This window comes from Dermochelys coriacea, chromosome 15 (assembly GCF_009764565.3).
Source record: "Dermochelys coriacea isolate rDerCor1 chromosome 15, rDerCor1.pri.v4, whole genome shotgun sequence".
Lineage (NCBI taxonomy): Eukaryota > Metazoa > Chordata > Testudines > Dermochelyidae > Dermochelys > Dermochelys coriacea.
Genome location: NC_050082.1, coordinates 5,615,692 through 5,642,476, shown reverse-complemented (window position 1 = coordinate 5,642,476; position 26,785 = coordinate 5,615,692). Strand labels below are relative to the sequence as shown.

At 49.3% G+C, this 26,785-nt stretch overlaps 2 protein-coding genes across 11 annotated transcripts in view; both read left to right on the top strand.

Annotated features, from left to right (window-relative positions):
- Positions 1–9,769: 9,769 nt before the first annotated feature.
- Positions 9,770–20,676, top strand: LOC119843822 (transmembrane protein 17B-like). Its single transcript, XM_038373712.2, has 4 exons — positions 9,770–9,875; positions 11,015–11,118; positions 12,474–12,587; positions 20,095–20,676. The coding sequence occupies exons 1-4, from the start codon at positions 9,770–9,772 to the stop codon at positions 20,332–20,334; spliced, it is 564 nt and encodes a 187-aa protein (XP_038229640.1). The 3' UTR covers positions 20,335–20,676.
- Positions 20,677–25,949: 5,273 nt separating this feature from the next.
- LRRC74B (leucine rich repeat containing 74B) overlaps positions 25,950–26,785 on the top strand; it is a 28,129-nt gene continuing 27,293 nt past the window's right edge. For 7 of the 10 annotated variants that reach the window (XM_043498163.1, XM_043498161.1, XM_043498160.1 and 4 more), the window contains exon 1: positions 25,950–26,101. In XM_043498163.1, the coding sequence (XP_043354098.1) occupies positions 25,979–26,101 (123 nt within the window). In that variant the 5' untranslated portion in view covers positions 25,950–25,978. The remainder of the gene's footprint in view (positions 26,102–26,785) is intronic. The other 3 variants (XM_038373809.2, XM_038373807.2, XM_043498159.1) reach the window with 1 other exon arrangement.

The window sequence follows — 26,785 nt, the reverse complement described above, 5'->3', positions numbered from 1 at the left end:
AGCCGCAGCGAGATGGCTTTTGCCGTGACTTTGTAGTCCGTGCTGAGGAGCGAGACGGGACACCAATTTCGTAAATCGCAGAGGTTCCCCCTTCTTCGGCAATAAGGCCAGCACGGCTCGCCTGCACAAAAGAGGGAGGACCCCGCTCTGCAAAGACTCAGCCCAGACGATGACTAGGTCAGGGACCAGGACGTCCCAGAACACGCGGTAGAACTCCACGGTCAGCCCGTCCATGCCCGGAGATTTATTGGTGGGCATGCGACGGCGGGCTTCCGAGAACTCAGCCTCGTGACAGGAAGCTCTAGCCGGTCTCGATTGCCTGCGCTGACCGTCAGGAGCTCCTCCCACAGCACTCTGCAAGCGTTAGGATCGGTCGGATCCGGGGAGAAAAGGCTTGCGTAGAAGGCTATCGCCCTCCCGCACATCTCCACCGCATCCATGAGGGGGGTGCCATCTTCTGCCAGTAGGCAGATGACATGTTTTTTAGCCCCCGTCTTTTTCTCCAGGGTGTAGAAGAAGCAGGAGCCACGATCCATCTCCCGAAGGAGACGGATGCGGGATCGAACAAAGGCACCCCGGGCCCAATGGTCCTCGAGGGTGTGGAGCTCCTACCGCTTCTCCCTCAAGCTCTGCAGAGGGATGGATCCTCGGGGCTGGTGGCCAGACGCCTCTCCAGCTCTAAGACCTCCCGTTCCAACTGCTCTATCGCCGCATCCCTCCGTGGGCTGGCGCCCCGGGTATAATCATAGCAGAAGAGCTGGGTGCGCACCTTCCCAGGGTCCCACCACTGCTGCGCCGAGGGAAAGGCACGCCACTGCCCTCACCAGGCCAGCCAGAACTCCCGGAAGGACGCCACGAAGCCCACATCCTCCAGCAAGCTGTTGTTAAAATGCCAATAAGCCATCCCCGGCCTCTACGCGCAGACGGAGGCTGTCACGGTGGCTATATGATGGTCAGAAAAAGGGGCCAGCCGGATGCTGAAGGAGTGGGCTTGTGAAAGATGAAAGCGTGATAAATAAATGCGGTCTAACCGGGAGAGGCGCAACCGATGGGCCTCCACCCGGACAAAGGTGAATGTGGAACCATTCGGGTGGTGGTTGTGCCAGACGTCCACCAGGGAGTGGTGTTCGACTATCTCCTGTAGGATGGCAACTGCGGCTGGGCTCTGCTCAGTCCCCGAGCGGTCCCGCTCCTCGAGGGTGATGTTAAAGTCCCCTCCCAGGACCAGGCACTCATGAGGATTCAAGGTGCCGAGGAAGGCGGACGCCTGCTGATAGAATTGCAGCCGCTCCGGGCTCGCTGCTGGGGCATAGATGTTGATGAGGTTGACTACAAGCCCCTCCATGCGGACCCGGAGGTGCAGCAGGCGGCCCGGCACAGCCTCGGCGACCCCCAGCACCTCGGGCCGTAGGTCGGGGGAGAACAGGGTCGCCACTCCAGCCATACGAACTGTGAGGTGGCTAAAGTAGATCCTGTCCCCCCAATCCAGCCGCCAGCTGTCTTCGGCGGTCGGATCCGTATGGGTCTCTTGCAGGAAAACGACAGAGTACCCCCCCTCCCGAAGGAAGGAGAGCACCTGGGACCTGCGGAGACCCATCCTACAGCTGCGGGTGTTCAATGTTGCGATAGTAAAGGGTGCCATGAGGAGGGCTGGGGGGGATCCTCGCCGGCAGTGATGCTCGCGGCTCCCGGCGGGCCGCGCAGCAGTCCGTGACCCACCCCGTAGGTGAGTAAGGAGTCACGGAAGTGGCGGACCCGCTGGTAGGCTGCGGCGCCCTGCCTCCTGATCCTTTTACCCTCCTCCATGAGGGCCCTTGCGGCCCGGAGGATTTGATTAAAGTCCCCGCATCGCTGGAGGGCAAGCTGGACTTTGTTGCGGTAGCCACGGACGTCTTCTAGAAACTCCCGCAACTCCTCTCGCAGCGCATGGGGGGCTGGTGTTACGGTCTGGTTACTCCCCAACGGGGCCCTTGGTACAGCCCCGTGGCCCACCGAGATGAGCAGACAGGGTGCGGACCCCCGACGGGGCTCCTGATAAGTTGGCTTAAATGCTGGGGTGATAGGGGGTGGCGGAGGGAGGATAGCAGCCCCTGGTGGGTCGGGTCGGGTAAACACAAAGGCCGCTCCCTGTGGGTCATCTGTTGGCAAGGGGAAGGAGACAGTCCCAGGGGTGTCAATAACATCTCGGAAGGTGGACGGGATAGGGGAGGGGCAGGGGTAGAGGTGAGATTCTGGGCGGGGAGAGGGCTCTCAGTGATGCCGGGCGCAAGCTCTATGGTGGATTTGGCAGCCACGGCATCAGGACATGAACTCTCTTCTGTAGGGCGCTCTCCCAGGAAGGAGGTTGAATGCTCCTCACCAGCGAGGGATGCCCCTGGTGGCTCAGGTCCCGGCTGCATGGCACTGGCCGTCGCCTCAACTGGCTCGGCGGCACTCAGCGGGGTGCCCTCCACAGCCGGGTTGATGGAGGAGTCCAGGGGCTCCTTGGAGGTGGGAGCGGAAGCAACGGTTAGGGGGAGGGAACATGGGGAAAGGGGGGTTGTAGTGAAATCGTCCAGATCGAGGCCCGCTGGCATAGGGTCGTCCTCCCCCTGGGTAACCAGGGTCAGACCCAGGGCCTCGATCTCCTCGTATATGGACGGGAAATCCTTTTCCGCTACCCCGGGATTCTCCCCGCCGGCACATGATGCGACGATTGCGTCGGGGCACACTGGGGTTTCAGATGGTGCCTCGGGGGTCTTGGAGGGGAGGGACTCCCGTGGAGGGGAGATACTGCCTTCCAGTGCTGCCACGTCTTCCCCAGCCGGCTCTGGTGGATGGAACACACCCGTGGGTAGAGCGGAAGGCTCGGCATCGGTGCCCCCCTTCCTGGTCTTCTGGGAGGCCTCCGCGTCAGATGGAAGAAGCGGAGCTCGAGCTTTCCGCTTGCCCCGCTTCCCCTGGACTAGGGCCCAGCCCTCCATGGCATCATCCGGGGGCTGGCTAGCAGGGGTTGTGTCAGGGGGCAGAAGCGATGGCTCAGGGACTCGAGGGGGTAACGGTGGGGCAGCACAAGGGAGGGAAGATTCCCCTTGGAGCGGGCCCTCTCCCATGCCTGGCAGTGTCCCTGCCGCAACCTCCTCCATGGGCCCCGCCAGATTGCAAACAGCGGGGGCGGGGCTCTCCCGCTCGTCTGGGCATAGTTGGGGAGGTGCCCCTTGGGCCCAAGTGGGAGCAATGGTGGACTGGGAATGAGGAGGGGGGGTTTCGGGCGCAGGGCAGCCAGGGGCGCCGGCGATGACGGGGCCGGTGCCCTGCCGGGGCTCGGGGATCCCGGATGCCCCTCCTTGCCGGGTCATGGGACAGTCCCTCCGGACGTGCCCCATCGCCCGGCAGAGGTAGCACCGGGCCTCCCCCGTGGAATAATGCACCCGGTAATGGGCCCCCTGGTAGGGGACTAGGAAGGATCCCTCGAGTGCCTCTCCGTCACGCGCCGCCGGCGGCAGTTGAAGCTGCACTTGCCGGCGGAACGAGAGGACGTGACGGAGGGCGGGGTCTTTGCAGCGCAAAAGGGGAGGGCTGATGACAGAGATGGGCTTCCCCAGGGTAGAAAGGGTGGGTAACAGGGCGGCATTGGGGAGAAAGGGAGGGACGGAGGTCAGGACCAGGCGGACGCCCAGGTCCTCTAGCGGCTCTAAGGGGACAAAGTCGCCCCCTACTGCCAGGCCCTTCTCCACCGCCTCCTGGGCGGCAGCCTCCGATGTGAAGAAGAAGACGACCTTGCTATAGATTTTGGAGGCCACCACAGTGGTCTTTGGCCCCACCACCCTTGCCAACGCCCGCACATATGTCTCCACGTGGGGCGAGACGGGCACCAGGAGGCAACGGACGCCGTGCTTCCTGGTCATGGTGGGAAAGAGACCTCGGCCGCTATAGATGGTAGTGGAGACAGTGGGCTGGAGAGACGACGTAGCGACAGGCGGGGGGGCTGCCGCCACCTGGGCGTACACCCTGGGGGCCGAGGGAGGGACACCCGCAGAGCTGGTGGAGGGAACAGCGGGGAGGGACGCCCCAGCCGGCGGTGGGGCCGGGGTATTGGGGGCAGCCCCTGCCATGGAGGACCTGGTCTTCTTAGCAGGGCCCTTCCCTTTCTTCTTCCCCTGGCCCTTCCCGCCGGCTGGGGGGGCTCCCCCCGAATCTGAGGGGGGGGAGAGACGTGGCAGCAGTGGAGGTCACCCCAGTGCCCGTCGCTGCTGGTGCCCCAGCGGGGGCGATGGCAGATGGTTCGGCAGCGGAGGTAGAAGCTTGGGGGGGTGACGGAGGGGTAGGCGGGAGAGGGGTAGCTGGGGCTGCTGGAGGGGTCTTACCCGTCTCATCCTCCGCCATCATGAGTAAGGAGGAAAGGGGGTACACCAGAAGGAGGAGGGGAGAGGGAAAGCAGGTCGACCACTCCTCCCCGCTAGGCTGCAGGCAGGGGAGGAGGGCGCCAAAAGGGGTGGGCTGGACAGGGGGCAATCAGGGGTTACGGGTCAGTCACCGACACAAGATGGAATTCCGGCTCCTCTTGGTGCACTAGGGTGGGGGGGTACAACAACATTCGGGGTGCAGTGAAAGGGGTTAAAACTAAAATGGGGAGTTGCACAAGCGCATGGGAGGGGGCATGGGCACACGGAGCGAGGGGCTAAGCGGTCTGGAGTTAGGGCAGGGAAACCAAGGGGCTAGCTTCAGAGGCTGGGGCGGGGCAAACAAACAAAGGCTGCAGAAGGAAATGGGCGGGGCATGCAAACAAACTGAAGCTAGTAAGGGGGGCTGGGGCAAAAGAGGGGGCAAAGCTACAAGTGGCAAATGGGGCAGGTAGTAAAGGGAAAAGCTGGGGGGTAGGCAGTCCGGGGGGAGCACATGTGCCCACGTGCACTTGCACAAGTCTTTTTTAATCTGGCTGCTGCTTCTGGCCCAAAGGGTGGAAATAGGGCGTAGTAAGCCAAGCAAGCAGCTGAGTCCAAAGGCAGGAGCTGAGGCAGATGGTATACAGCCAGTGGGGGTGGTGGAGGGGGCAGCCGTGGTGGTAGTAGTGGTGGGGTTTGGGGGGACACACAGATGGATTGGGGGGCAGCTCCACGCCACACCCCCTGTGTCCCTGGAAACACAGTCAAGACCCCCACCACAAGAGCACAGTTTGAAAATTACTCAGTCTTAGGCCCCCTCCACGGTGGTCTGCAAAGTCTCTAGGTGCTCCCCCACTGGTAGATGGTCCTCTTCTTCTCCTCCTCGGGCTTCAGCAGCTCCAGCCAGCAGACTCTGCAGCAGCAGCAGCAGCTCCAGGAACTCCAGGTGGTGGTCCAGGCAGGCAGAAAGGACCCCTCTCAGGTGGTGGTGGTGGTGTCCACAACAATAGTGGCTGGGGTCCCTCACTCCTCCTCTCTGGGGAGTGAGCTAGCAGCCCCCCCACTCCGGGGCTGCAGTTGGAGCAGTAGTAGCACCCAAGAGTGGGCGGTCCAGCACCCAAGTAGCAGAGAACCGGAGGGGGGTGGTGTCTGTCCCACCAGGGGAGCACCTGGAGCAGCAGGGAGAGCTTAGGGCCTAGCAGCAGCAGGAATAGCAGCTTCCCACCTCCCTCCAAACTAGAAGGCTATGGAAGAGCAGTGGCAGAGAGAGAGAGAGAGAGATTCGCTCCAGGCTAAACAAATCCCTGGTACCAGGATCAGTGAAATGGCAGCTGCTCCAGGTCAATTAAGACACCTGGGACCAATTAAGAACTTTTCAGAAGGCAGGGAGAAGGCTAGGTTGATTGGGACACCTGAAGCCAATCAGTGGCTGGCTGAAACTAGTTAAAAGCCTCCCAGTTAGTCAGGTGGGTGTGCATGTCAGGAACTGTGGGAGGAAGTTGTGCTGTTGAAGAGGCTGAGTAGTACACACCATATCAGGTACAAGGAAGGAGGCTCTGAGGTAAAGGTGAAGTGGAGCTTGAGGAAGTGAGGGCTGCTGTGGGGGAAGTAGCCCAGGGAATTGTACATGTCATGTTTCTAAAAGGTCAGCTACCATAGTTGATACTATTAGGGTCCCTGGGCTGGAGCCCGGAGTTGAGGGTGGGCCCGGGCTCCCCTCCCCACACCTTTGCTCCTGATTAATCATTGAGACTGGGAGACAACAGAGACTGTGCAAGGAAGGACAACTTCTCTTTACCTCCCTTGCTGGCTTATGATGAAAATGGCTCAGTAGACTGTGACCCTTGTCTCTAGAGAGAGAGAAGGGTTATGAGCAGGGTCACAGTGAGCCTCTGAGGCTAGAGAAATCCGCCAGGAAACATGGGACCCACAGAGGCAAGGGCAGAGCTTTGTCACAGTATATGTATCTTCTTACTATATGTTCCATTCTATGCATCTGATGAAGTGGGCTGTAGCCCACAAAAGCTTATGCTCTAATAAATTTGTTCGTTCTAACGTGCCACAAGTACTTCTGTTCTTTTTGGTGTGTTGGCTAATGATGCTTGGGGCTGTAAGGAACTGTTCCTTTTGTCCTGTGCTCAGAGAAGAAGGACTTTGTACGTTCCTTGTAAGTAGATACAACTGCGTCAAAGATGATATCGTGCTTCCACCTGGAGCGTCCCTAAAGTCCCAACATTTGACCAGCCACTCAAATCTAAAACAGGCAACAATATTATGAATGAGAAGAGCTCTCACTCTTGTACTGTTTCTATCACTTCAGACTGACTTAACAGACATTTTGGGCTTCGGAGCAACAATCCTGTAGTCTAGTATATGGATACTGTAAAAGCAGCAAAGAGTCCTGTGGCACCTTATAGACTAACAGACGTATTGGAGAATAAACTTTCATGGGTGAATACCCACGTTGTCAGATGCATGTAGTGGAAATTTCCAGAGGCAGGTATAAATATACAAACAAGAATCAGGCTAGTGATAAGGAGGTTAGTTCAGTCAGGGAGGATGAGGCCCTCTTCTATTAGTTGAAGTGTGAACACCAAGGGAGGAGAAACTGCTTTTGTAGTTGATTAGCCATTCACAGTCTTTGTTTAATCCTAAACTGATGGTTTCAAATTTGCAAATGAACTGAAGCTCAGCAGTTTCTCTTTGAAGTCTGGTCCTGAAGTTTTTTTGCTGCAGGATGGCTACCTTTAAATCTGCTATTGTGTGTCCAGGGAGGTTGAAGTGTTCTCCTACAGGTTTTTGTATATTGCCATTCCTAATATCTGATTTATCCTTTTACATAGGGACTGTCCAGTTTGGCCGATGTACATAGCAGAGGGGCATTGCTGGCACATGATGGCGTATATTACATTGGTGGACGTGCAGGTGAATAAACCAGTGATGGTGTCACTGATCTGGTTAGGTCCTGTGATGGTGTCAGTGGTCTAGATATGTGGGCAGAGTTGGCATTGAGGTTTGTTGCATGGATTGGTTCCTGAGTTAGAGTTACTATGGTGCAGTGTGTCATTGCTGGTGAGAATATGTCTAAGGTTGGCGGGTTGTCTGTAGGCAAGGACTGGCCTGCCTCCCAAGGCCTGTGAAAGTGGGGGATCGTTGTCCAGGATGGGTTGTAGATCACTGATGTTGCATTGGAGAGGTTTTAGCTGAGGACTGTATGTGATGGCCAGTGGAATACTGTTGGTTTCTTTCTTGGGCTTGTCTTGCAGCAGGAGGCTTCTGGGTACATGTCTGGCTCTGTTGATTTGTTTCCTTATTTCCTCGTGTGAATATTGTAGTTTTGAGAATGCTTGGTGAAGATCTTGTAGGTGTTAGTCTCTGTCTGAGGGGTTGGAGCAAATGCGGTTGTACCTCAGCACTTGGCTGTAGACAATGGATCGTGTGGTGTGTCCGGGATGGAAGCTGAAGGCATGAATGTAGGCATAGCGATCAGTGGGTTTTCGGTATAGGGTGGTGTTAACGTGACCGTCACTTATTTGCACTGTGGTATCTAGGAAGTGGACCTCCCGTGTAGATTGGTCTAGGCTGAAGTTGATGGTGGGATGGAAGCTATTGAAATAGATACTGCAGACCTCATGTTTGTGCCAGCAGATGGCAGTACATCTTTAGACGTACAGTACGAACTACATGCACATACAGAGATACACATAAAATGCTGCTGTTTATTTACAACTATTCTAGCACCTCTCTTCCTACAAGGCAACTGACTTCAATGGACAGTAGAATCTTTGAGATGACCAAACACCCTAAAAACTTTTCATATGGCTGTGGTTTTATTTTGTTCCCATTCATGCTATTGCTCTCTGCCATCTGGAAGCCGGTCTTCTGTCTTCACCTCCGTCACTTTCCCATAGTCATTGCTGGTTTGAGCAGCACACCTGGTATCTGCAGCTGAGTGGCTTGGCCCTCATCCCTTGAGACCAGTTGTTCGTTGGTTGCTCTGAGGAAATGAAGGTTGTGGTGATAGCGTTGTACTTCATCATGTAGGACCTGGTGCTATTCCCTGCACCCACTGCCTCCATCACTAGGACCTGGTGCGGTCCTAGATGGAGTTCAGGGTCCATCCTGGTGCCTCTCTCTTCATAATATTTGACTTGCTGTCACCACTGTTTAATTTGTTCCATCCCATTTTCCACTACTACTGGCTCCTGTGGCCTAGGAGGAGAAGGACTCGCTGCCCATGGGAGTTATTGCAACTCCACTGGAGTTAGCTGTGAATTGGGCCCCGAGCTGGATCTGGTCAGCTCAACAGGCTGCTGAGATATTCTAACCGGCCACGTTGCTCCAACCAACATTCCTCCCACTAGGGCTACAGAGTCCTAGACCCGGTGGCCACAGCACTCGCCAGGGAACTCACCTGGGTAGCCTAGATGATATCTATAGGTAGTTGCTAGGTGAGGCACAGGTGTAAGTTAAGGCAGTAATGCAATGAGCTTATAAGCCTCAACAACTGTAAGACAGTAGCTTAGCTAAACTTATCAAGGCCCCAAAAGCCTTATCAGGAGTAGCTAACCAGGAGTAGCTAACCAGGAGTGACCCTAGATCATAAGACAGCACAAGGCAGAATGCTATAGGGACTAAACTGCTGACAGGTAACCACAAGACGCTACTTTATACCAGCTTGGTTTTTTTAAAGTTAGGAACATTAGCAGATGTCTGACCACAAGAATATCATAGTAACTGATTGACATATATGCTAATAAGCTATGGGAGAAGGGCACCACAACATTAGTAGGGGGAGGAACTACAAATAAGGAAAAGGGGCTGAACCCACTCCTGACTATGCATTAGGCAGAGTGGAGTCAATATAACACATTATAACAGCTGTGTCCCAGCCTGCATGCCTGGGGAGAGGCTTAGATGACAGCTACTGGTGATGGTGACGGGGAAGATAACTGACACATCAGGCTGTTCAGCAAGGGCTGGTGTAGTCTAAATATTATCTCTAGCTGCCTTGCTGGATTAGAGTATGCATGACTTTGTGAACTGTATTAATAAAATTATAAACCTAGTGTGATTTCCCAAGTGTGTGTATGTGTTACAGCCATGCAGATCAGGGCTCCCACTGAATGGTTATTCTGATAATATGGGGCCTGATCTAGCAGAACCTACCAAACTTCCAAGTGCTAACTGGGGAAACTAAATCAGTAATATAATCACTATACAATCAATAGATCAGGCAACACCTGCCCAGGGCTTTCTTTTCTCTTCTGTGCTATCTCCCACCACAGCACAGTGGCTGAGTGGCAGCTTGGAAGGCCAATCCTATAATTTAATTAAAGCCAAAGAGCTTCTTTTTAATACCATCTTATCCAGGTCAGGAGGGAGAACGGGTTTAGCTGGTGCTGATGGCTCTGCCTCACAATGTCCGAAGGGGCTTGACAACTTTCAGTGGATCGCTGTTCATCAACAATAAAACTAGGGATTGCAGAGCTGCCCAGATCTACCATCCAGGTACAGTACTCGGTAGTACAGTAATCCTGGGGCCCAGGTCAGGGTCTGCGCGCTTTCTGCTCTGCCTGCCCCAGATCCAATGTGGATTACAACACCGCTTACAGGGCTCTGCTTCAGGAATGTGTTTGCGTGTTTGCTGTTGCTTTTACTGCTGCAAAGTCAAAATGGGCTTTGCTTTATTCTGTGAATAGAGGCTTTTGTCTCCTACAATGTGCACTGAAAGAGGCCGAGCTCTGAGCAGCACAAACACCAGCCTTCCTGGCCTGCCCCATGAGTTGTGTGCTCACTCTGAGGGGCCTTGCACAATAAGGTGTGCAGTGAAGGAGATGGGCTCCAAGTGAGGAGGGGAAGCAGGATGGGTGTACAGGCAGGGAATCTGTTTGTATTATCCTTGTCCCACCAGGTGTGTGGTGGAGAGATTGCAAAGATTGGGATTGTTTAGGATGAAGAGGCCATGAATAAGGACAGAGGTGGACAGGTTGATCAGGAACTTATTTGGGACAAATCTCTGTCCTGTGTTATACAAGTCAGACTAGATGATCACAGTGGTCTCTTCTGGCCTTGGAATCTATTAACCCTATCGATCTTTCTCCCAATACAAGAACAAGGGGCATTTAGTGAAACTGAGGCAGCAAGTACAAAACTGGTAAAAAGGGAATTTGTTTTATACCATCATATGATTAACCTGCAGAGCCCTCTGCCATTTGATATTGCTGGTGCCAGGATGTTGGTGGGAATCATAAAAGCATCAGCCATGTATGTGAATAATGGGAAAACACACATTTACATTAGAGAGGATTAAAAAAATTGGAAGGAATCTAAACCCACAAGCCAACCTTGAAAAGGGTCACAGTGAAACCTCATCAGGATCACCCATGGGGGAGTTCCTGCACTTTCCACATTAGCAGCTGCCAGCAACAGGAGACTGGGCTTCAGGGGCCCAGCCTGATCCCCTGAGGAGGGGCCAAGCTCCTGTGTTGATAGACAGTGTTTATGTGCTATGCAGGGCAGGCTGCATTTTCAGGTTTGTTCTTCAGTAAAATGCCTATTTTGTGGGCAGGTTCTCCCCATTAAGACTGGGATTTGCAGTGTGGCAAAAGGAAAGACCTGCTACCTTGTGCCTTTTCATTCCTGCACAGGGCATGAGGTGCTGTCCAGCCTGCCCCTCCAGATGATGCTATTCTTCAATGTCTTCTACTTCCCATTCTGGTGCCTGTCCGAGGGGATAATGCTTGCATTAAAGGTACCATATAACCAGGGATGTTAGAACTGAGAAGATGCGTGAAGTCCCACCTAATACATTCCTTCAGTGCCCAAGCCACTGCACAATTGTCCTTTCTTGACAGTCTGCCAGCCAAGCCTCTGTCCCGGTCAGGGTTTATCAAGCAGAAAGGGTTTTTGTCGACAAATGGCCTTTTTTCAAAAACTCTTTCTCAAACTGACCTTTTAGAAAGTTTTTGTTTTTCATTAATTTTTGCATGAGATTTTTATCAAAACTTTTCTTGAACCCATTTCCAAACCAGCCATCAAAATCCTTCATTTCCCAAAACACAAGTAACCACAAAATGGGTCCATTTCAAACCCTGAGAAATGGAAACTCCTGTCAAATGGCAAAACTTCTTGGGCTCCTCTTATGTTTTCATTTGGTTTAAATGTACAGGTCAGGGGAGGTCCAAGAGAGGATTTTGCTGCCTGATCCATCCCATGGGCAAGAAGCATCCCTCTGGAAGGTACTGGGCCATGGGTAGTCCGGCCTAGTGGTGGAAGTGATAGTTCCTCCTGTTGGTTAGAGCTGGATCCAGGGTGGGGCAGAGTCTGGGAAATGAGCCGATGGTCAGCACTGGAGAGACAGAAGCAGTCTAGCAGAGAAAGGTATAATATAATTCAATGGCTGGAAGTTGAAGCTATACAAATTTAGACTGGAAATAAGGGGCAAATTTTTAACTGTGACAGTAATTAACCATTGGAACAATTTACCAAGGGCCATGGTGGATTCTCCATCACTGACCGTTTTTAAATTAGGAGTGGATGTTTTTCTAAATGATCTGCTCTAGGAATTATTTTGGAGGTCAGACAGATGATCACAATGGTCCCTTCTGGCCTTGGACTCTGTGAATCCATAAATCTGGGCTATCAGCAAAGCCAGGCTCTTGGCAACCTAACAAGCACAGCTGGCCTGTAGTACACTGCCTGGTTGGCTGGAAAATCAGCAAACCAGCTCTTAAGCCCAGCAGCAGCAGTTGTCATAGTCATCGATGCTTGAAGCAATTGTCCATGGCTGTGACAGGCCCTGTCCTGCCTTGCCTCCTTCCAACTAACCCACTTCTGAGTCTTGGCTCAAATTTCTGATTTTTGGCTCTGACCCTGGGCTCTGGCACTTGGCCTCTGATTCTGGATTTTACCACTTGTCATGACTGCCCATGTCCCAGACCCTGACAAGGGGGGTGGCAATGGCAGGTAAGGGAAGCAGGTGAAATGGATGGAGAGTGAATATATGGAGTGATGGGGTGGGAGAGGTTTGTGTTGGGGCTGGTGGTGGGTGTGGATCTGGTGGGACGAAATGAGGGATGATCTGTCACTTATGCCCTCCTGTTACAGTACAGCCTGCTGCCCTGTTACTATCAGTTCCTCCTTGTTGCTGTTTTCCTCATTCTCACATTAGCTGACGGGTTACGCTTGTATCTTGGATACATTGGAAATCTGCAAGAAAAGGTAAGAACTGACTCAAGGCCAGGGCAGTCTAGTGGCCAGGACATGGCAGCTACAGCTCCCCATCAAACTCTGCTTCATCACTTCAGCTCTGGAAAGTGTGCTGGTCACACTTCCCTTGCAGGGGGAAGCTCAAATATTTTCATTAATGACTTGAATAATGGAGTGGAGCATATGCTTATAGAATCTGTGGATGACACCAAGCTGAGATGGGTTGCACACATTTTGGAGGGCAGGATTCTGCAGAAAAGGACCTAGGGGTTACAGTGGACAAGAAGCTGGATTTGATTCAATAGTGTGCCCTTGTTGCCAAGAAGGCCAATGGCATTTGGGGCTGTATAAGTAAGGGCATTGCCAGCAAATCGAGGGACATGATCGTTCCCCTCTATTCGACATTGGTGAGGCCTCATCTGGAGTACTGTGTCCAGTTTTGGGCCCCACGCTACAAGAAGGATGTGAAAAAATTGGAAAGCGTACAGCGGAGGGCAACAAAAATGATTAGGGGATTGGAACACATGACTTATGAGGAGAGGCTGAGGGAACTGGGATTGTTTAGTCTGCGGAAGAGAAGAATGAGGGGGGATTTGATAGCTGCTTTCAACTACCTGAAAGGGGGTTCCAAAGAGGATGGATCTAGACTGTTCTCAGTGGTAGCAGATGACAGAACAAGGAGTAATGGTCTCAAGTTTCAGTGGGGGAGGTTTAGGTTGGATATTAGGAAAAACTTTTTCACTAGGAGGGTGGTGAAGCACTGGAATGTGTTACCAAGGGAAGTGGTGGAATCTCCTTTCTCTGAGGTTTTTAAGGTCAGGCTTGACAAAGCCCTGGCTGGGATGATTTAGTTGGGGATTGGCCCTGTTTTGAGCAGGGGGTGGGACTAGATGACCTCCTGAGGTCCCTTCCAACCCTGAGATTCTATGATTCTATTATTTGAATTCAGAACAACCTTGAAAAATTTCAGAATTGGTCTGAAATAAAAAAGATGAAATTCAATATAGACAAGTGCAAAATACTCCCTTAAGAAGAAAAAATTAAATGCATACAAAAGGGGAATAACTGGCTAGCTGGTAGTACTGTTGAAAAGGATCTGTGGGTTACAGTAGATCACAAATTGAGTATGAGTCCGGATTGTGATGCAGTTGGTGAAAAAATAGGGCTGTCAAGTGATTTAAAAAGATTAATCGCTCTGATAAACAATAATAGAATACGATTTATTTAAATAGATATTTTTGGATGTTTTCCACATTTTCAAATATATTTCAGCTACAACACAGAATACAAAGTGTACAGTGCTCACTTTATATTTATTTGTATTACAAATTTGCACTGTAAAAATATTTTTAGTATTAATATATTCGTATTTTTCAATTCACCTAATACAAGTACTGTAGTGCAATTTCTTTATCATGAATGTTGAACTTACAAATGTAGAAATATGTACAAAAATAGCTATACTCAAAAATAAAACAATGTAAAACTTTAGAACCTACAAGTCCCCTCAATCCTACTTCTTATTCATTCAATTGCTCAGACAAACAAGTTTGTTTACATTTGCAGGAGATAATGCTGCCTGCTTCTTGTTTACAATGTCACCTGAAAGTGAGAACAGGCATTCACATGGCACTGTTGTAGCTGGTGTCACAAGATATTTACGTGCTGGATGTGGTAAAGATTCATATGTCCCTTCATGCTTCGACCACCACTCCAGAGGACATGCATCCATGCCGATGATGGATTCTCTTTGATAAATATTCAAAGCAGTGTGAAGCGACGCACATTCATTTTCATCATCTGAGTCAGATGCCTCCAACAAAAGGTTGATTTTCTCTTTTGGTGGTTCGGGTTCTGTAGTTTCTGCATCAGACTGGTGCTCTCAAGACTTCTGAAAGCATGCTCCACACCTCATCCCTCTCAGATTTTGGAAGGCACTTCAGATTCTTAAACTTGGTTTGAGTGCTATAGCTATCTTTAGAAATCTCACATTGGTACTGTGACAGGGTGTGGGGCAAAGGGTTGCTGATTCAGCCCTCTGTCATGCCAGCTTCCATTTAGGGGGATAGATTAGAGCTGACTGGAGATAACCTGGCCCTAATTGGGGAGGCAGAGACAGCTGCCGCCTAATGAGCTTGGGGCTGTATTAAAAACCTCAGAGGAAGGAAGCCAAAGAGGGAATAGAAAGAAAGGGTAAAGGTAGGGAGGGATCTCTTCCCTTCCTTCAGATGGTGAAGGGCCAACTGTACATGGTGAAATGATGGTAGGAACAAGCCTGTGAATGAACTTCACCAGTGAATACTCACCCCAGAGTCTGAGTGATTTTGTGGATTTAGCAGAGGAAGGAGCTAAGGGGGCCCTGCCACACTCTGCTACAGGTACCTTCTTTGCATTTTGTCAAATCTGCAGTGAACGTGTTCTTAATTTGAACAACATGTGCTGGGTTGTCATCTGAGACTGATATAACATGAAATATATGGCAGAATGCAGGTAAAATAGAGCAGGAGACATACAATTCTCCCCCAAGGAGTTCAGTCACAAATTTAATTAATGCATTTTTTTTTAATGAGCATCAGTGGCATGGAAGTATGTCCTCTGGGTGATGGATTGGACCCCCCCCCTTCTGGGATGTCACCTGATGTACTGGGGTTTCACTGAGCTCCTTCTACTACATAAGCCTGGACTCCCTGTCCCTGTTTTGCTAAATTAGGCTCTCCGGCCTCTTGCAGCGCGCGCGCACACACACACACACATATAGGTAGGGATGCACCAGCTGTAGAATCACACAGAGGTTGCAAACAGCTCTCTATTGGAAGACTCAGCCAGGAAATTTATTTATGTGCTGGGTACCCTCTGGAGAGTACACACAAGATAATATTGTCTCGCACTGTATAGAAAGATCTGCACAGTGCAAGCTCATAAAAATTTGCCCTCTCCCTTAAGGTGGAAAGAAATATGTACAACTTCTTCCCCCTGCCCCACCAGATAGTAATTACATAAACTGGGTTATGTTATAAACAAGAAATAAGTTTATTAACTTAAAATTTACCTTTTGTAGTTATTATAAGGGATAGCAAATAGAACAAAGCAGATTACTGAGCAAATAAAACAAAACACGCAAACTAAGCTTAATACACTAAAGACACAGGTTACAAAATGTTTAGGCAGATTGCAGAGTTTCTGTAGCTTAGAGTTCGTTATTTCTTTTTACGAAGTAGACTCCTATTTAGTCTGGACTCAGCCCTTGCCTTTCCCTCAGCTTAGTTTTTGTCTCTTCAGTACTTTCAGCAGCCTTTCTTCTTGGGTTGGAAGGCAAAGGACAAGAGTGTTGGATTGCCTTGATTCCCAGCCTTAAATAGAATTTATATAAGGCAGGAAGCCCCTGTTTCCAGTGGAAAAGTACCAGCAGTGTCTGAGATGGTACTTTATATCAGGTGATGTTATCACCTGATCTTGCAGTATCACAGCAACATCCCAGAACACTTCTCAGGAAGGAGAGAGATTAGTATCTTCAAAGTATTATTGTTTCTTCCTAATGGCCCATCAAGGCTGATGGACTGCTGTCTGGTGGGTGTTTCCCAAGTACACACAGAGTTGTAATTGTTACATCGTCAATATTCCTAACTTTAGACACAGAAATGATTCATGCATACAAATTTAATAATCTTATTCAGTAAATCATAACCTTTCCAATGATATCTTATAAGACCTATCTTGCATAAAATAGATCTTCGTTATGCCATATTCATATTATAAGCATATTTCTATAAAGAATATGCAGCATCACATCCCACTCTTGAATGGTGGCCAAAGCATGAAGGGGCAAACGAACGTTTAGCATACCTGACTCACAAATAACTAGCAATGCCTGCTGCAACAGTGCCATGAGAACACCTGTCCTCATTTTCAGGTGACATTGTAAATAAGAAGCAGGCAGCATTATCGCCCATAAACGTAAACAAACTTGTTTGTCTTAGCGATTGGCTGAACAAGAAGTAGGACTGAGTAGACTTTGTTTTGTTTGAGTGCAGTTATGTAACAAAAAAAATCTACATTTGTAAGTTGCACTTTCATGATAGAGATTGCACTACAGTACTTGTATGAGGTGAATTGAAAAATACTATTTCTTTTGTTTATCATTTTTACAGTGCAAATATTTGTAATATAAAGGAGCACTATACACTTTGTATTCTCTGTTGTAAATTGAACTCAAATATTTGAAAATGTAGAAAAACATTCACAAATATTTAATACATTTCAATTGGTATTCTATGGTTTAACAATGTGATTAAAACTGATTGTGATTACTTTTTTGAGTTAATTGTGTGAATTAACTAATTAATAAACAGCCCTACTAAAAAGGCTAATATAATTCTGGAGTGTATTAACAGGCATGTTATATGTAAAACACAGAGATAATTGTCCCACTCTACTCAGCCCTGGTGAGGCCTCAGCTGGAGTACTGTGCACCACACTTTGGAGAGTCCAGAGGAGGGCAAAAAAATTATCAAAAGTTTAGAAAACCTGACCTATGAGGAAAGCTTAAAAAAAAAGTGGGCATGTTTAATCTAAAGAAAAGAAGCCTGAGGTGGCACCTGATCATAGTCCTCTTTAAAATTTCCCTTAACATATTTGAAGACTGTTATCAATTATTAGCCATGTCCACTGAAGGTAGGACAAGAAGTAATAGGTTTAATTTTCAGCTGGGGGATTTAGATTAGATATTAGGAAACACTAGCTTTAAGGATAGTTAAGCTCTGGACTAGGTTTCCAAGGGAGGCTGTGGAATCCCCATCACCTGGAGGTTTTAAAGAACAGGTTAGACAAACATCTGACAGGGATGGTCTAGGTTTACTTGGTCCTGCCTCAGTGCGGAGGGCTGGACTTGATGACTTCTCAAGGTCCCTTCCAGCCTGACATTTCTGTGACTGTATGAAAAGAAGATAAAAGTACATGAAATACTTTCCTAATTTATCAAAGTATAAAATCATTTGCCCCTGCCCCCACTCCAATGTTCTCTTTCCATGAAAGTGATCACTGGAGTTGCCATAGGGAAGTTATGTGATTGCAAAAGGAGGGAAGGAGTGGCCAGGTGCCAACTCGTAGCTGGGACACGCGTATGAGAAGAAATATGTTAAGAGATGGTCCTCACTATGAATGATATTGAGACCTGAAGCCCAAGAATAATTCATGGAAATTAACTGGCCAATACTTTGAATTAATTGAATAATAAGCCTGGCACCAATTCCATCTCCTTTGCATCACTGTAAAGAAGACCGCTCTGTCTTAAGAAGACACCCTGGTCCACAGGGATCCCAGGCTGAGTCCCAGTTGCTATAAGCAGGCATAGTAGCCTTTACATCACCTCCTTTCCCCTTTGGGTGTAGGTGTTCCAAGGGCAGGATGGAGTGGAGCTATAGCATGATCACTAGCTGGGGAAGCAGTCATGGGGTGGGGGGGATGGACTGTTGTGGCTGATGCAACCGACAGGAGCCCTTAGGCTGCCCTAAATTATGCCAGGAATTTTGTGCTTCCGCCCCCCGAGTGAAAAAGTGGTTTACAGTCACCTTCTTACATACCCTGGGTCTCTGCTGAGCTCAGCCAAGTCTAGGCTAAGGCACCTATCTAGCTCTCCTCACCACAGTGTCTGAGTGTGACAGAATGTACCTGTTTCCATGCCCTACATACCATTGTAATAATCTTTGCACAAAATATGCCTTGTGAGGTATCATTTGAAAACTCATAATTTGCTGATCATTATTGTCCTGGTAAAATGTGTGGCAACATTGTATGTGAAGTTTATAAGATTCCACTGCATGGTGTTATTAACACATGTTCCAAACAGAGGCTGGCAAACAGGCCTGTCTCAAACAAAGTAATGTGTGCTTTGCTTAATTTGTATTTAAGCAATAAGCACATCAAGCGGGGGAGACAAAGGAAGTTCAACCAGGTGGAAAAAACCAACAGGGTTTCCTTCCACATAAATCTCAGCTGGAAATGTTTTCAAGAGGGGGACTGAAATTATAAAAAGGAGAGACAAACATCCCAAGGATCCCACCCCCTTTTTCTGCCCATTGCATTCACAGCACCTGAAGTGACAATGGAAGCGTTCATTGGATTCTGGGAGAAGGGGTCCTGACCTAAGAAATGCAGTCAGCAAGACTGCTAAAAGCACGTGATGAGAAAACTTTGCTTTGAATTTAATAGAGCTTGTTAGGCACCAGCTATGTTTTATCTTTACTTTTCTTGTAACTATTTCTGACTTTTATGCCTCATTACTTGTACTCACTTAAAATCTCTTTGTGATTAATAAACTTGTTTTATTGTTTTATCTAATCCAGTAGGTTTAAACTGAAGTGTCTGGGAAACCCCATTTGGGGTGGCAAGTTGTGTGCTTATTATTCCTATTAAAGAAATAACAGACTTTATATAAACTTGTAGTGTCCAGGAGAGGGCTGGACATACATATCGGGGGGGGGGGGAATCTAGGGCTGGGGGGTGTTGGGGTCACTCTGCAGTAAGAACTACTGTGTGGCTGGCTATCTGCAGAACACACACAGACATAGCTGGGTGTGACTTGCATGCTAGAGGCTGTTTGTGAGCAGTCCAGGATGGAGGCTACAGTAGCAAGGCATTGTGAAGGGCACCCCAGGTAGGGCAGGGGTGATGAAGCTACTCACTGGTCTGGGTTGTACCCTGGGTATGTCTCACTGAGCACCTCTCAGTCTTTAACATATTCATCTGCACAACCCCCTGTGGGGTAGGAAGCACTATTATCCTCATTTTACAGATTGGGAACAGAGACAGATGGCTTCTCTGGACAGCATGTGGCAAGCTAGGGTGTAACTTACCTCTCATTAGCCTGCCAAGCAGTAACTGACTGTGTGGACCTGCTGGCATGCACTAACAGTTCCTGAGTGATCTCTGATCTACTTGTATTTCAAAGCACACTATGAAACTTTTAGTGCACAGCAACAGGGTCCACATGGACACTCAGTGCTCAGCAAACCCGAGTGTAAATCTGTCTTGCACTATTTGTCTACACAAGCCCTAAGTGACTTGCCCAAGGTCACATAGGAAGTCTGTGGTAGAGGAGAGAATTAAACCCAGGTCTTCTGAGTGACAGGCTAATATCCTATCCACTGAGCCACACTTCCTTAGCTCAGCAAGACCTGTTAGTGGATAACTTGAGGCAAATAAATTATCCAGCTGTACTCCGCTTTGGGTCAAAAGTCCTGCAAGATCTGTGGCTGTGCCTGGGCTCCACTGGAGGCTAAGCAGACAAGCAAAGGGAGAGTGAAATGCTGGAGCATCCTTTATGGTGATGCTTAGGGGGGAATGGCTAAGTTCTAGAGCATAGAATTCCCAATCCTGGGATCCAAGTCCTACACAATGATCTCTGTCTCGCTTCGCACATTCTCTAGATGTCTCAGTCCCAAAGCCTCGGCTGCATGCTGCTCTTTGTAGTGTTTGCTATGGTGTTTTCAGTCTTTCCTCTCAGCTTCCTTTGCTTCTGCAGGTACCTGAACTTGCTGGATTCCTGCTCCTATCCTTCCTGATACAGCTCCCACTTCTGCTTTTCCTCCTCACGGATGAGCACATCATTCGGCTGCCCCTGGAGACAGCTGTGCATATCATTTACCTGGTGTTTCTTGCCTCAGAAATCACGGCTGCCTTCTTTGGACTTAAAGTGATGACAAGGCAACTTGCTACACAGTTCTACCTGAAACAATTTGAGGATGCAGGCAGACCGTGGTAATCGGGGCATAGCATGAGCCAGGGCAGGGCAGCCCATCCAGGCAGAAGCGGCCAGCTGGCCAACAGAAGAGAGAAGGGAGTTGATACTATGTGAACATGGTCCCTATGCAGGAAGCCGCAACGCCAGAACATCCTCCTGCACTAAGTGCCCATTGACTGGAAATATTTTTTTCTGGGAATGCTTTAAAATAAATGTCTGAGAGATACAGCTGGCCTATATGAATGTAAACAGACTCCAGTGAGAGACTGCTGAATTGGAATTAATTTGCAAACTGGACACCATTAAATTAGGCTTGAATAAAGACTGGGAGTGGATGTGTCATTACACAAAGTAAAACTATTTCCCCATGTTTGTTCTCCCCCCCCCCCCCGAATGTTCCTCACATGTTCTTGTCAACTGCTGGAAATGGCCCACCTTGATTATCACTACAAAAGGTGGGGGTTGGTTTTTTTTGTTTGTTTTTTCTCTCCTGCTGGTAATAGCTTACCTTAGCTGATCACTCTTGTTACAGTGTGTATGGTAACACCCATTATTTCATGTTCTCTGTGTGCATAAAATCTCCCTATTGTATTTTCCACTGCATGAACCTATAAAGTGAGCTGTAGCTCATGAAAGCTTATGCTCAAATAAATTTGTTAATCTCTAAGGTGCCACAAGTCCTCCTTTTCTTTTTAGGGCTAACAGGATTAATTCAAGGGTCTTTCAGATAACTGAACCAAAGTTAGAGAATGTTGGTGCTGAAGTTGGGCACATAAATTAAACTGGCTTTGACTGACAGAAGGGTGTAGCACACCACCTCTGACTCCAGTGGGAGATGCAGGGGGCTCAGCACCAATGAAAGGCAGCCAGTGTCATTTAGATGCCTAATTCCAGGTATGCAGTCTGGAAAATGCCAGCCCTAGTATATTGTGAAGAGTTTGCATGACAGATTGTGGGGCAGAGCTGCCACATGAGGGGTTTACACCCTCTAGTTGCCCTGGAGAGGAACTCCCCATGCTGCCTCAGAGGGTGCAACACCCCTGCCCCCAAATGAGCCCAATTCCTTGGGCTTGGAGCAGAGTGAGCTGAACTTCCCCCTTAGATGGGGAGGAAGGTTTTATTTCTAGTCATGTGCCGCTTTGCGTGCAAGGAGCTAAATGCATTTTAGGATACCAGGAAATTTGTGCCAAATGGCTAGATTTTCCTAAAACACAACAAAGTGTCAGTAGTTTCCTGCCTGAATGCAGTTCCTGGTGGGAGGTGACTGCAATGGGGGGGGGGTCTCCCCAAGCCAGCGCATTCCTTGGGGGCTGGTCTGAAACACCAGTTCACATTCCGCCCTTCAGTTAAATAGTGGCTCACAGGTGCTCTTAAAATTAGACTCAGCTAGTAGGTGCATTTACACTTGACTTAAACTTAGTCAATGGAAGTCAGTGGGAGCTGTATGTGAGTGAAGACTGGGGGATCAAACCCTTGTAGATGGTCTTGTTACATAGGTATGTTTTAATAAGTGGGGGTCTTAGTTAGAAACAAGAGCAGCAGTTGCCTGTAAAAGAAAGGATGAAACTGTCCTCTTCCTAGGGGAGTGAATGCAAAACTCCCACTGATGTATCAGGGCAGGCTGGGCCACAGCACATGTGATTATGATCAGCTGGAAATGCATTGGCCATTCTAAAATCTTGGGGATGGGTCTTCAGTTATTGTACTGAATTCGCTGGAGCTCCATGACTCACCCCAGTTGAGGACCCGGCCCTCAGACTTCAACCCAGTTATGCTAACAGCAGAGCGGGTGCTTCGAATCATTGTGGTGGGACGTTCCAGCACTATCTACACATATCGCTTCTTCCTGCTCCAGGCAAAATTAAGGTTGAGATTAAGACCTGCTTACACTTCAGACGTTTTACCAGCATGGCTACATTGGTTAGCGGTGTGAGTTTTTGCTGACATAGCTATGCTGGTGAAAGTTCAAGTTTGGATGTGGTTATTAGAGGTACCAGTATAGCTTATATTTAGGGCTGTCAATTAATTGCAGTTATTTATACGATTAACTAAAAATAATTAATCACAATTTAAAAAATTGCATTTATAACAATAGAATACCAATTGAAATTTATTAAATATTTTGGATGTTTTTCTACATTTTCAATATTGATTTCAATTTACAACACAATACAAAGTCCACAGTGCTCACTTTATATTTTTTTATTACAAATATTTGCACTGTAAAATGATAAACAAAAGAAACAGTATTTTTCAATTCACCTCATACAAGTACTGAAGTGCAATCTCTTTATCATGAAAATGTAACTTACAAATGCAGATTTTTTTTTGGTTACAAAACTGCACTCAAAACCAAAACAGTGTAAAACTTTAGAGCCTACAAGTCCACGCAGTCTACTTCTTATTCTGCCAATCGCTAAGACAAGCAAGTTTGTTTACATTGACAGGAAATACTGCTTCTTATTTATGTTGTAGCCGGCACTGCAAGGTATTTACATGCCAGATATGCTAAACATTCATATGCCCCTTCATGCTTCGGCCATCATTCCAGAGGACATGTTTCCATGCTGACGATGCTCATTTAAAAAAAAATGCATCAATTAAATTTGTGACTGTACTCTTTGGGGGGAGAATTGTATGTCTCCTGCTCTGTTTTACCTGCATTCTGCATATATTTCATGTTATAGTAGTCTTGGATGATGATTCAGCATATGTTCATTTTAAGAACACTTTCACAGCAGATTTGACAAAATGCAAAGAAGGTGAGATTTCTAAAAATAGCTAAAGCACTCGATCCAAGGTTTAAGAATCTGAAGTGCCATCCCAGAATCTGAGAGGGACGAGGTGTGGAGCATGCTTTTAGAAGTCTTAAAAGAGAAACACTCTGATGCGGAAACTACAGAACCAAAACCAACAAAAAAGAAAATCAAACTTCTGCTGGTGGCATCTGACTCAGATGATGAAGCTTTGGATTGTTATCAAGCAGAACTCATCGTCAGCATGGACGCATGTCCTGTGGAATGGTGGTTGAAACATGAAGGGACATATGAATGTTTAGCACATCTGGCACATAAATATCTTGCAAAGCCAGTTACAACAGTGCCATGTGAACGCCTCTTCTCACTTTCGGGTGACATTGTGAACAAGAAGTGGGCAGCAATATCTCCTGCAAATTGTAACCAACCTTGTTTGTCTGAGCTACTGGCTGACCAAGAAGTAGGACTGAGTGAACTTGTGGGCTCTAAAATTTTACATTTGTTTTATTTTTGAATGCAGTTATTTTTTGTATATAATTCTACATTTGTAAGTTCAACTTTTATGATAAAGAGACTGCACTACAATACTTGTATGAGGTGAATTGAAAAATACTATTTTTGTCTTTTACAGTGCAAATATTTTTAATAAATATAAAGTGAGCACTGTACACTTTGTATTCTATGTTATAATTGAAATTAATATATTTGAAAATGTAGAAAACATCAAAAATATTTAAAATAAATGGTATTCTATTGTTGTTTAACATCATGATTAATCATGCGATTGATTTTTTTTTTTTTAATCGCTTGACAGCCCTACTTCCTGAACTGGAATAAGCTAGACCAGTATAAGGCATTCATACCAGTTTGGGCTAGCCTACACAAACAATGCATGGCAAACTGGAATGTAAATCTATCCCAAATTTTCTACTCCTATTTCAAAGGGGTTGGGGGAGGGGGCAGAGTAGATCAAAGCACACTGTGGAACTTTTAGTGCACTGCAGCATTGTCCACATGGATACTTGGTGTGCAGCAGGCTCATTTGGGGGAGATTTACACCCCAGCTTGCCACACACTGTTTGTTTACACAAGCCTTTTAACTGTGTCCATGCCTGGGCAGGGTTTACTGCTATCACTGCATCTGCATAGTTAAAATGGCAAAGCTTTTTAAGACAAGGCCTAAGTCACCAGCTGCAGTTCTCATTGCATCGCTGCAGTCCATGTGGGATATGCCACCTTCTGGCAACCTGAGAAAGAACAATATGAAAAAAGAAGCTGTCAGGATATTGTAAAACAAAGGGTCTACATTGTAACTATCATTTTACAGTGGGGCTGGAGCCACTGAGCACTGTTCCAGCAGAGACAATCACTTACTAAATCACCTGCAGGGACTGTCAGTACAATCTGCACTCCAGAAGCCCTATTTATTGGAGAAAATGCCACCATTCCAAATCACTCCACTACCAGGAGACCCCAGTTGGCCAATCATTACTACGTTTTTTCCTTTTTTCCATTTTTCTGGCAGCTCCCAGTTAGTATCAGAACAAATGGAAAGTAGAGGTGGTTGAAAAAGAAAATGATTTCCCCGGGGATGGGGAAGGTGCTGTGCAGCTGTAACTGAGGGCTTGTCTACACCTACAGCAGTGCCGTGTTTAGTGAAGATGCTACCTATGCAGTTAAACCACCTCCCCAAGAGGCGGTAACATGTTGACAGGAGAAGCCCTCCCCTTGACACAGCACTCTCTGCACCAGTATAACTACCTCGCTCGGGGTGGGGGGGATTTTCCCTACTCCCGAGTGACATAGTTATGTGGCCAAGAGTTGGTACTGTATACCAAGCAAGAGACCACAACCGTGCACCAGGTCTGAGGGTAGCAGATAAGGGCTACAGAGGGTACAGCAGCGGTGGGGCCTAGCCAGGCTGGGAGACATGGCAAGGATGGAGCTGGGATACTGGGGGCACAGCGGGGCTGGGAGTTGTGATGGGGGTGGGGCACTGGGGCCACAGCAGCGGTGGGGGTGGGGACAGGATACTGGGGGCACAGCAACGGTGAGGGGCAGGGCCGGGATACTGGGCTGGGGATGGGGCACTGGTGGCTCAGCAGGGCTGGGAGGCACGGCGGGGGGTGAGGCATGATACTGGGGGCACAGCAGAGATGAAGGGCGGGGCCAGGATACGGGGGCACAGTGGGGGTGGGGCACTGGGGGCACAGCAGAGATGAAGGGCGGTGCCAGGATGCTGGGGGCATGGCAGGGGCGGGGGCGGGATACTGGGCTGGGGCGGGGCACTGGGGGCACCACACGGCTCGGAGGCACGGCGGGGGGCGGTGCCAGGATACGGGGGCACAGTGGGGGTGGGGACAGGGCACAGCGGGGGCGGGGGCGGGATACTGGGCTGGGGGCGGGGCACTGGGGGCACCACACGGCTCGGAGGCACGGCGGGGGGCGGTGCCAGGATACGGGGGTACGGTGGGGGTGGGGCACTGGGGGCACAGAAGAAATATGGGGCGGGGCCAGGATACTGGGGGCACGGCAGGGGCGGGGGTGGGGCCAGGATACTGGGGGTACAGTAGGGGTGGGGACAGGGCACAGCGGGGGCGGGGGCGGGGCACTGGGGGCACCACACGGCTCGGAGGCACGGCGGGGGGCGGTGCCAGGATACGGGGGCACGGTGGGGGTGGGGCACTGGGGGCACAACAGCGCTGGGAGGTGCGGCGGGGGCGGGGCCGCTGCCCGGATTGCCATGGCAGCAGCACAACAAGCCGTGAGCAGCCACTTGTCCCTGTAGACGGCGCCTGAGCGCTGATTGGGTCCATAGGCGCACGTGATCCGCTTTCTCCCTTCTGATTGGGCAGCGTGGCCATAGGCGTGACTCGTGACGCGCCAGGCGCTAGCGTTTGCGCTGCCTGATGCTGCCGCTGTGGAGCCAGCCGGGCCCGGCGCCCGCGGGGACTGTTGGGGTCCGGCCGCCCAGCCGGCCCCGGGCGGAGCTCAGCCGCGGCAGGGTGCGTTCCGCCGCCTCCTGCGGCGCGGTGAGGCCGGGGCCGGGGCCGGTGTGCGGGGGAGGGACCGAGTGGGGCCCGGCGGCCCCGGCCCCGGCCCCGGCCCCTGGCGCGTGTGCTTGAGTCTGCAGGCAGCCTGCGCCCCGGCCCTGTTTGGGGCAGCGGAGTGACGCGGGACATCACGGGGGGTTTCACCATTGAAATCAGCAGGTGAAGAGGCTGCTCGTTTGCCCACCTGGCTGTCCAAGGCCCTTCCCTTTCCTCCTGCCCTGCTCTGAATCCAGATGGTGCTTTCAGAGAATTCCCCCTTGATCTGTATTCCAGCCCCTCGGGCAAAGTCCCCCGTGTGCAGTGGGAGTCTAAAGGGCTAGCTGGCTTTGAAGAAATGTGTTAGGCCTGGGTAGATCTCAGCCACTCTCCAAAATCTGAGCTGTCTTTTTTCAAAGTAAATCTCCAGCTGTTGTTGTTGTGAAGAAAGCCGTGCATTTTGTTGTTTACACACCGCAAGTGCTACCCCGTTCATCCATCTTTCTGAGTGATGGTAGCCAAATTGATGAAGGCTAGGATTTAATCTCACAGGAGTGTGAGATTAGCCAATGTTTCTGAAGTGCTTGGAGATCACTGGATGAAAGATGCTGCAAGTGCAAAGGATTTAGACCCAAACGTGATTCTGGTTGTCTTTCCCATCTGAGTCATCAGTTCAAATGTAGTACG